General features: G+C 37.5%; 1 protein-coding gene across 1 annotated transcript; it reads right to left on the bottom strand.

Moving 5' to 3' along the window:
- Positions 1–6,241: 6,241 nt before the first annotated feature.
- LOC122104713 (olfactory receptor 4P4-like) lies at positions 6,242–7,171 on the bottom strand. The gene has a single exon (XM_042675651.1). It carries the CDS (start codon positions 7,169–7,171, stop codon positions 6,242–6,244), a length of 930 nt encoding a protein of 309 aa, XP_042531585.1.
- Positions 7,172–11,272: the final 4,101 nt, after the last annotated feature.

Genomic DNA, 11,272 nt, shown 5'->3' with positions numbered 1-11,272 from the left:
TCAAGGATATACATCTGCTCTGAATGAATTTCCCTTAAGTATTCACTTTATGCTAAAATCTGAGGAAACAGTGAGGAACAATGTCCTTTGCAGAAAAATGAAAAAAACTAGAGATCACTATTTAAGCAAAATAAGGCAGACTAAGACATTTATTTAATGTCTTCTCTCATTTGGGGAATCTAGACACAACAAAGGACAGGAATGTAAAATAAGAACTCTTGGTGTAACGAGCAGTAGTATGGAGGTAAAAAGGTAGAGTATGAATATGGTCAAGTACTTCATAAGGGTACAAGAAAATATACCAATGAACACTGCTAAAAATTATTTTTAAGATTGAGGGGGAACATAGGAGGATGAGAAAGAGTAATAAAGAGGGTAAATTTGACAAAATGACATTACTGGTATGGAAACATCCCTATTAATGGGTGCTAATAAAATGTGAAATATACTTTGCCAATAATAATTATAACAATAATAATAAGCCCAAGGTCAGAGATTGGAAGCAAATTTTGTTTTTTGGTTTGTCACACTCACAAAAATATCATTGTGTAAAAAGTGGAAGGAACTTTTAGTTTGGATCACCCAGATCTTACTCAAACCACTGAGTGACAATAAATGTGCACATTTTTACCAATGTGGACCTGAGTCACAGAAGTGCTGTGGATGCTGTGTCCGTGGCAGCTAGTCCACCACTAAAATTAATGGACAGGATGTCATCATGGAGTCTGGTGGAGCACGAGGCCACCACAGTTAGACTGGAGCATTGCATCATGGGCACAGCCTAGTTCAGGAGAGGTGATGGCTTCCTACTCAAGGCCACATCTGTGACTCACCCTGATAGAAGCCTGAAGCCTGAAGCCAGCCTGCTGTTGAGTGGTGTTATATGGAGCTCTGGATCTCTGGAGCTAGCCTGGCTGGATGAGAAAGTTCAAGATTGATTCTGCAGGGCCATCCTCAGGTCTCAGGCCAGGGCTTTTAGCCTGGGCTCTGAATCTGGAATGGAAGCCTTGGCACCATATTAGACCCGGAATCCAAGTCTCTGGCGGAGTCTGTACCTGGGGCAATGGATGAGCAGAATCATCCTAAAGTATCCCAACTTCCTGGGATGGGTGGGACTTGAACCCATTATTAGCAAAAGGAGTCACCCACACTCAAACAGGCTAGGAATCTTTATTAGCCATGGTGAGTGACTTCCACTATTGAGAGAGTGAAGACCCTGATTACAGCTCAGGGGAATGTGTTTTTATAGAGAAAAACCACAAAGAAGCCAACTCAGAGGTGGCCAACTATTTTGCAAGGCTCAGCTAGCTGTGCAAGCAAGCAAAAAAAAGCTGGCTATGGCTGTTAGCCTTGAGCAAATGTCTGCAATTTTAGCTGCTGCAACAGTTCTTGATGAAACCTCAACTGTCTTGCTCCCAGGCCTACGGTAATGACATTTCTTGCTATTTTCTCAACTCTATTTCCTTAAAGCTTTTCAGGGCTGGGGTCCCTCATCTTAATCTGCTTTCTACAGTCCTTGGTCCAGGGCTAAGCCTGTAGGCTCAGTCTGGACAGGCCCTAGGAAACTCCAAGTTCTACATTTTTCCTATGATAAGCACAGTGTTGGGGACACTGGAAAAATCTGGCGTTCACTTCCTACTCACTCTTCTGCCCAGTGTCTAGCTCCACCCCTGCTGCCTGGGAGACAGGAGAGAGACAGATATAAAGTTTAAAGTATACCACCTTCTCACCCACATCCATCACTGCATCTTCCTTCTTCCTGAGTGATGCAAATTATCTCAGTGCGAGAAAGAGAGAAGCCACATTTTGAGAAGTGGAATTGGGAGTCTTTATTGGAAACCTAGTGAGTACAGGTGGACTCTTGTCACAAATACCTGCAGCCCCTCAAGTACACTTAACAGAATTAGAAACCTGAGCCATGAGAGCAGGGAAGGAAGAAAGAGCAGAAAAGCAATACCAAGAAACCAGATCCACCCCAGTGAACCTGAGGAGTCAGGAGACAGGGGACACAGGAACAGGAGACATGGTGAAATGGTGCCTGTGCTGGTCCTGCCCTTATTAAAGTTAGGGGTCAGGTCAGGAAGTAGGGTCACCTGGAGCTTGAGAACGCCTGACCCAAGATTGGCAGGTCCAAGTGCCCGCCCCTGCTTCTGGGAATTCAAGCAGGCCCATCACCTGGGAGGTGTGACTTTCCCTTCCTCCAACATGATGAGATGAGATGGCTCCAGTTAAACTTAATTCCATATTCAACACTTGCAAATGACGGCGCGGGATAGATCCAGAATCCCTTCAGTGACACATATGATCAGATGTTATCTGGCATGCCTAACTCTTGCATGAAAGGTTTTATGAATGGGTCCATACTGTAGAGCATAAGTGAAGTTCAAGGCTACCATCTTGATCATGTCCACTGTGGCATCCTTAGATAGTTAATTTTATTAACAATAGAGCCTAGAAGAAAATCAGACTCTGAAGTGGGGATGGTGATATCTGGTATTAATGCTGAGAATATTTTTGGGGGGAGGGGGGTCGGTTGTGGGGCTTGAAGTCTGGGCTAGGGAGCTGTCCCTGAGCTCTTCAGCCCAAGGCGAGTGCTCTACCACTTAAGCCACAAGGCTACTTCTGGTTTTCTGGTCGTTAATTGTCTGAGACACAGAATCGCATGAATCTGTCTTAGGATTCGTGTGCTGTGTGAGGTTTATGTGTGCTGGGAAACGAGGAGAAAGCTCTTCCATAGTCCTGGCAATAGTTGGGGTACCCAGCTGCAGCCTACAGTGGGAGAAAGTGAAGACTCTTTCCAAATCTGGGCAAAGGTCAAGATGCCTGGCCACGACCTTGGTGAAGGATATACAGAAAGTTCCCTTCTTGCTCTTCCAATTAATCCCATAAAACAATGCTTCAAGCTTCCCTTTGTATGTCTAAGGAAGCCCACCTACACTTCGCTTAATCTTTGTAACCTTTGATAACATAGAACTGCTTCACATTTGTTGACAAGGATTAACTCTTCCCACTCACTGACTAAAGGTTAACCCTTATTGTCTATATTCCCATAAAACTGTTTAAGATTAACTATCTGCCCCCGGACTCAAGATTTACTTTCTATGCATGTGTGCTGTATATAAGCATGTGATGTTTCAATAAACTTTGTCTATACCCATCTTGGGATAGTCCACTTTCTGCTTACAAGACACTGCATTCTCAGGTCTGGCTGTGTGAATAGCAACAGTTAATTAGAGATAAGAGTCTCACAGACTTTCCTGCCTGGGCTGGCTTTGAACTGCAATCCTCAGATCTCAATCTCCTGAGTAGCTAGGATTACAGGTGTGAGCCACTGGCACTCCCCAACTCTGAGAAATTTTTAACTTTTAACACATATTGATTGCACACACGAATGGCATTCATTCTGATATAACCATACACTTATGTGGTGGCCATTGATCATGCATATTCATTTCCCTTAACAAACCTCATGCATTTGTCCCCACTCCCCATGGCCTTTCCAGTCTCTAGCTCACATCATCTTACCTTTAAACCAATAGTGTTTTGGGTGTTTTTTTTTTATTTTCAGCACATGAAAGAGAAAATATGGCACTCATTTATATTCTCAAGCTTATTTTATTTGACAGGATGTGCCCCCCTTCCATTCATTTTGCTGTAAATAACAGAATTCCTTCTAGTTTATGGTTGGAAAATAATCAATTGTTTATATGTATAGGTAAATATACAGGGCATACATATATTTGTGTGTGTGAATATATAGGGTATACATATATAAATATTTATGTAAATATATATGGTATACATATTAATAGCATTTTACTTATTTTAAAAATCTGCTGATAATCACTTAGACTATTTATTTATTTATTTTTGTTGGTCGTGGGGCTTGAACTCTGGGCCTGGAAACTGTCCCTCAGCTCTTCAGCTCAAGGCAAGCTCTTTACCACTTGAGCCACTTCCAGTTTTCTGAGTGGTTTATTGGAGATAAAAGTTGTGCTGGCTTTCCTGCCTGGCTGGCTGTGAACTACTGCAATCCTCAGTTCTCAGCCTCCTGAGTAGCTAGGATTACAGCCTTGAGCCACCAGCACCCAGCTTAGATTAATTTTATATCTTACTTATTGCAAATAGTAGCACAGTAAATAAAGGCATGTGTGTGTCATCTTGTATGGTAACTTTATTTTCTTTAGATGTATAACCAGGAGTGAAATAAATAAGTCCTAGAGTAGAATTATTTGTTTGGCTTTTCAAAAATAATCTCTCTCAAAAACATATAATGAAATTCAATTTTTATTGTCATAAATTCATAGTACAAAGAATCATCACTGTGATGTTTACATAGTTAGATACTATACTCTGATCATATTCACTCTATTAGCCATTCTTTTTGAAACTTTTTTTAATTGTGAAAATACCATAAAAAGGTTACTTTTACATGGGCAAGGTAATGAGTACATTTCTTATCAAGCATTGTTGTCTCCTCCTTTGTTTTCCCTTCCCATTCCTTCCTACCTCCCCCCTTCTCCCCCCCCCCCCACCAAAGTTGTAAAGTTCATTTTTCAACATAAAAACTTGTACATCTCATTGTTGCAATGGGTCCACCTGTATCCCTATTTAAACAATGTGTTTTTTCCTTTCCCCTCTATGAATTATACCAACATCAAATACAGTGAAAACAGGGGTCATACCATGTGGGGGGACATACAAAGCAACAAAGAAATCATCTTGTAAATATGTTAGAAACAATCGCAAGAAAGAAGAAACCATTTGAATCTTTATCTTTTTGGATTCATTTGCCTAACATCACCTTATCTGACCGTTTCTGCTTGTCTCAGACATATACTAGTTATTACAAATAAGGGAAACCATGGAACCTATGTTTCTTTGGGCCTGGCTTACTTCACTTCATATAATTTTTTCCAAGTCTTTCCATTTCCTAACAAATGGGGCAATGTCATTCTTTCTGATGGAGGCATAGAATTCCATTGTGTATATATACCACATTTTCTTGATCCATTCATCTACTGAGGGGCATCTGGGCTCTATTAGCCATTCTTAACACTCTTCTTTTCAAATTGTTTACTTGGGTCTATTATTCCCTGTGTGTGTGTGTTTGTATGCAAACACTACTTCAGTCCTGTTCTCTTCTCATCACCCTCCCTTTGACAAGTCCCCTTTTCACAATCAGGCCATATAGTTCTTTGTGTTCTGTAGGTCTAGATTTTCTATGTGAAGATTCCATGTGACCCAGGTCATATTTGTTTTTCTGATTTAATGTATCCTCCTCAACATGATAATCTATTCTTCTTCCTCCAAAGCATGTTTTCTTGCCCCTGTGCTAAGAATCAGTTGTTTCAGGACATATACATTTCTTTCTAAACCCTATATGGGCTTTTATGCCAATGCCATGCTAGGTTACCTCTACAAGTCTCAAATTTTATCCATTTACTGGCTAACAAAGAAATTTTTATTTGCAATGACAATAGCATTGTTTATACATTCAATATTTTCTTTTTTTCTTTTTTTGGGGGGGAGGAGTCCAGTCATGGGGCCTGAACTCTGGGCCTGGGCGCTGTCCCTCAGCTCTTCAGCTCAAGGCTAGTGCTCTACCACTTGAGCCACAGTGCCACTTCCAGCTTTTTTCTTTTATGCTTATGTGGTGCTAAGTAATTGAACCCAGGGCCTCAGGTATGCAAGACAAGCGCTCTACCACTGAACCACCTTCCCAGCCCACATTCCATATTTTCTTTATCCACTCTTTTATTGATTTGACCTAGTCTGCTTTCAAAGTTTAGTTATAATTAATAATGCCATGAAGAACATAGGTAAACAGGTGAGGGATTTATTTACGTGTTTATTCATCTATTTGGTACATACTGAAACTAGTATGACTGATCATGTGAGAATTCTATTTTTAGTTTTTAGAAGAACTTCTATACTGATTTAGATAGTGGCTGTGTTAATTTACTTTCCTTCATAAGGTATGCTGAGCTTGAAAATTTTCTCTTTTTGCCATTCTTTCTATTTGTTTTTTATGTTTTGATTTTCTTTCTTCTTTCTCTCTTTCTTATGTTCTATTTTTGTAAATATAATACAGTTTGATGGCTTGTATCTTTAAAGTGACTAATTTATGTGCTGTCATTCTTCTCACTAAAGAGAGTAATCGTGAAAGATGGACAAAGAATTTCTCACCTAGTATTTATCTTTATCTGCTACCCAGAAAGTACATTTCTTCTAATTATTCTCAGGCTTTCAGTGAGAATAGAGCAGGACACCAAACTTTTCGCATGGCATTTTTCATCTCTGCATTTCTCAGGGTGTAGATTAAAGGGTTGAACATAGGAGCGATAATTGTGTAAAATAGCACCATCACTTTATCCTCAGGAAAAGTGACAGGAGGTCTAAGGTAAGAAGAGATTGCAGGACCAAAAAATAAGATCACCACAGTGATATGAGAGCCACAGGTAGAGAGGGCTTTGCGCCTTCCTTCTGCAGAGTGATTTCGTAAATGGAATAGAATAATGGCATAAGATATAGATAAAACAATGAAAGTCACTAATGTGATAATTCCTGAATTGGCAACCACAAGGATCCCAGTAGTGTATGTATCAGTACAGGCAATTTTGAGCAAAGGGAAAATGTCACAAAAGTAGTGATCGATTTCAATGGAGTCACAAAAAGGCAACCGGATGGTCATACACAATTGTGGGAAGGAATGGGCAGCCCCACCAACCCAGGCAGCAAAGACCAGCAGATGGCATTTGGTCCTGTTCATGATGAGCAGGTAATGGAGGGGTTTGCAGATGGCCACATACCGATCAAAGGCCATGGCTGTAATTATAAAGACCTCAATTGTTCCAAAGAAGTGCAAGGTGAAGACCTGTAGCATGCAATAACCATAGGAAATGGTTTTAGTTCCCTCTAGGAGACCATCGATCAATCTGGGTGTAACGCCAGATGTGTAGCAGATATCCATGAAGGACAGATGGCAAAGGAAATAGTACATTGGTTGTTGTGTAAGAGGACTGCAGAAAATTGAAATAAGTATCAAGACATTTCCAACCAGCAGAGCAACGAAACAAAATGAGAAGAGCACAAAGCAAAATATTTGTATATTCTTGTCATCAGAAAGTCCCAGAAGAATGAATCCTGAAATGTTTCTCTGGTTTTCCATAAATTATGATGGGCGTACACTGATATCTGAAAGTAAATGTAAATTTGAGTTTAAAATTTAGCCTCTAGATAATTACAACCATATATTAATTTTAAACCAACAAGCAAAGAATGATAATTATCTATGATTGACAGAGACATTGCCATTTTTGATTATGTCTAATATGTACAACTGTGTACCAGTTTATAATACATTAATTGGGAATATTAGTTTTTTTTCAATCTTACTGTTAGTTATTTAAGCTACTTAGATCTTAATTTGAAAAATTAAAAAAAATATTGGGACCCTGAATATGATTAAATCACAGTAAAGACTATGTCTCCTAAGATAAGAAAACTCTTTTGACTATATTCTAAGTGGTATAGTTTTTCTGTTACTGTGAATTTAATGGGAACATCTGAATCTCAAGTGAAAATATTTTATCATAATGAAAACATAATTTTTTGTCTAATTTCGTGTTGGGAAAAATTTTATAGAAGAATATGGTGGTGACATTTAAAACATTAGACAATTGCTAAACAAGATTTTAGCACAAGGTAACTCAGATAAAGAGAAATAGGAGTCAAATAAACTGATCCACCAAGAGCCTTGAGCTACAGCTCTCTGTGAATATCATCCTCATCTATTACTTTCAGGTACTGTAAATATTTTGGAAATACAAGGATTAATGTGGTCTTGTGAAACACAATATTCTCATACTTAGCTGATCCACAGTTGTTCTCCTCTTGTATTTTGTGACCTTTGAAGAGTTTAACAACCAGTGAAATTATCATGCCTAAGGTGTAGTATTTGAAGAAATAAATAAGCATGAGCACCTTATGATTTTAATGACACACAGTAGATACAGTTTAAATTCTAGTTAAAGACTATTCTTTATGTGCCATTTCTTAAAACTAATCTGTAGCCGGATTTATTTACTTCTTACTTATTTGTCATTTAAAATGTAACTATATCTTTTTATGTATTTAGCATATTCAATGCTCATTTTCATTATATTTTACATTTTCTTATTTTATTAGAATGTTACATGATTTCATCTTACCTTAGCTGATTCAGATGAAACTTATGATGATGATGGAGGTAATTCAAAATTGATAAATTCTTCTTTATGTAGATACTCTCAAACAAAAAGTTTTCAGTTCCTTGATGAGAACATGAAGAATGTATAGAAGCCTGGTAATAGGGAAAAATGAAAATTATATCCAGTTTAAAACACCTTTAATGCTTCAGCTATTAACTGAAATCCTACCTAAAATTATTCCCCAAAAAAAGTAAAAGTGATAATGCATTTTATACCAACAAAATTATCCTTTACTCCACATAAAAATGCCTTAGTACGAAATGATACAATCTGTAAGTAGAGCATAATCAACAGTTTTTGACTATCTAAAAATTCAGATGGTCCATGTCATTCTCTGACTATCAGGCCTGAGTGAAGAATTGGATACCTCCAGGCTTTGTCAGAAAGAATCTTCCCTCTGATATTTGCTTTTCCTGTTATACTTTTGTAGAGAAATATAAAATAAAGCAGATTTTCAAAAACAACTAAAGCAATTCTCTCCAAATATATTGGAAAATTTGACAATTTGAACTTTCTATAGTTTTTTATAGGAAGTGACCATCGTTTAATGATGTTCATCAAACTGTCAGGAATGAATATATCATAAAACAGATGCTGGGTGATAATGACTCACAGCTGTAACCCTAGTGACTCAGAAGGCAGAGATAGGAGGATGCAGGTTTGAAGCCAGGTTGGGCAGGATGTCTGTGAGACTCCTTATCTCCAATTCACCACCAAAAACAAAGAAGAAGAGCTGGGTTCAAGTGGTAGGATTTTAGCGTTCAGAAAAAATTGAGACATCACCCCAGGTCCTGAGGTGAAGCCCCAAGATTGACACAAAACAAAATAAAGTAAGGAAAAATAAAGATTAAGAGTTTGAGTACCTTAATTAGGTAAAAATATTGGTTACATTGTATGGGAAGTCAGAATAAGAATAAACAGAATTTTGACATACTTAAAATAGTAGCAGACATGTTAAGCAATAAGAATTGATACTTTTTACTTGTAACTGCAGAGATGGTTCTAAAAAGAGCCAGATATCTAGTTAAGCATCATTGCAAGGTTTGGAAAGCTGCAATGATTCATATTCCCAAGGCATTTTTAAGAAACTCTGGCCAAATGTTGCCTAGACACTGACCATGGAAACTTCCCCAAGAGTCTCTGAGAAACTATACTTTCTACATTTAGATTAGCCTACTTTTGGCACTGTTTCTCTTCAGGCTCTAATTAGATAACCAGACAGTTCAATTCAGGAACTGAGTGCTCTCTCTTTCATCATTCTGAAAAAATGGAAGGAACTAATGCAGTTTAAAACTACTAGGTTTGGCCTCATGATTCTGACATGGTAAATGTCTAAGAGAATCAAAGGTACATATTAACTGTGTATTACTTTTAAACAAGCATGTAGACAGACACTTAGCATCTGTCACCTTCAAGATCTAAATTGTACCAAGTGTCTTGATAGCAGAGCAAACCTGGAGTTGATGGTTGTGGAATGATAAACAAGGAGGAGGAATCAGAGAATGCTAAACATCATATACCCTTACACTGTATAGTTGAAATCATATATACACCATGTGTACAAAATACTTGGACCATGTTAATATGTCTTTACACTTTCTTATTGTTTTCTCCATTTCACTGGAAATCCTATCTATGAAAGCCCCTGTTTTATACTCCTTTTATTCATTTTCTGAAGACTAAATTCTGCATATGAGAGAGAAAAGGTAATATTTGTCTTTCTCATTTGGTGTATTTACTTGACAAGGTCATATCCGATGCCATCTTTTTTTTCCTATAAATCTTGCAGTTTCATACTTCTGTACAGCTGATAATCTTCATTATATACATGCCTCTTTTTTCATTCTTTGCTAGTTTTTTCCTAAGCTGATTCCATACTTAGGCTCCTGTGACCAATCCTGCTATATATATGGGTATGGAAGTATGTCAATTAATACTGATTTATATTCTTTAAGATTTATATATAGGAGTGGAAAAGCAAGATCACGAGGTAATTACACCTATTTTTAGTTTTTGAGAAACCTCCATACTGGTTTCCACAGTGGCTGCAGTAATTTACATTCACACCAACAGAGTATGAGGGTCTCTGATCTTCCATTCTCCTCAGCATTGATTGGTGTTTGTTTGCTTGATATCAGCCATTCTGATTGCAGTGAGATAGAATTTCATTGATGTTTTCATTTGCATTGTTTTATGGTTAAGAATCTTGCACATTTCTTCATGTATTTATTAAGCATTTTGTATTTTATCTTACAGAAATGTATCTTCAACTTCTTTATACCTTTCTTAACTACAGTCTTTGTTAATATGAGTTTAATTATTGAAGCTTTTTATTCATTGTAGATAGTATTTTTAAAGCAAATGCAAGTAAATAGCTATGGTAAATTGTATTGGTCTATAGAAAGGAAAAAGTACAGAAAACCAAGCAATGTTATTAAGAAATAAGAATGGGGCCAGGGACTGATGACTCTCTCCTGTAATACTAGCTACTCAGGAGGCTAAGATTTGAAGATTGTGGTTCAAAAGCAACCCAGGTGGGAAAGTCCATGAAACTCTTATCAGTAATAAACCACTTTTAAAAAAAACCCAAAGTGGATCTCTGGCTCAAGTGGAGTTAATGGTTGAGCAAAATAAGATCAGGGTCAGTGCCCAGGACCTGAGCTCAACACCCAGGACTGGTAGCAAATAATAAATAAGTGAATCAATGAATGAATAAATAATGAATAAATAAGACAGGGATCTTTGATAGGATTTCCTTTGATAACCAATAGATGAGGATAACAGAAAAGAAATTCTCAATGTCTCGAATTGTAAAAACCATCATGAGATATTTTCCCACACCTGTTAGAGTAACTACTGACATAAAGATGAAGAATAACAATATTGTTGAGAATGTGAAAGCAGGAAGCCATTGTATCCCACTGATAAGAGGTAAGTTAGCAGATTTATAGAAAATTTCAAAACACTAAAGGAAGATTTCCACATGACCCAACAATCTTACTTTTTGGTATGTGACTAAA

This window comes from Dipodomys spectabilis, unplaced genomic scaffold, assembly GCF_019054845.1.
Source record: "Dipodomys spectabilis isolate Male_0828 unplaced genomic scaffold, ASM1905484v1 ptg000030l, whole genome shotgun sequence".
NCBI lineage: Eukaryota > Metazoa > Chordata > Mammalia > Rodentia > Heteromyidae > Dipodomys > Dipodomys spectabilis.
Note: the sequence above shows the minus strand (reverse complement) of the source record. Positions and strands in the feature narration are given on the sequence as shown.

Excerpts from the sequence above, each read along its gene's own strand:
- LOC122104713 (XM_042675651.1), bottom strand. The coding sequence starts at position 7,171 with ATGGAAAACCAGAGAAACATTTCAGGATTCATTCTTCTGGGACTTTCT.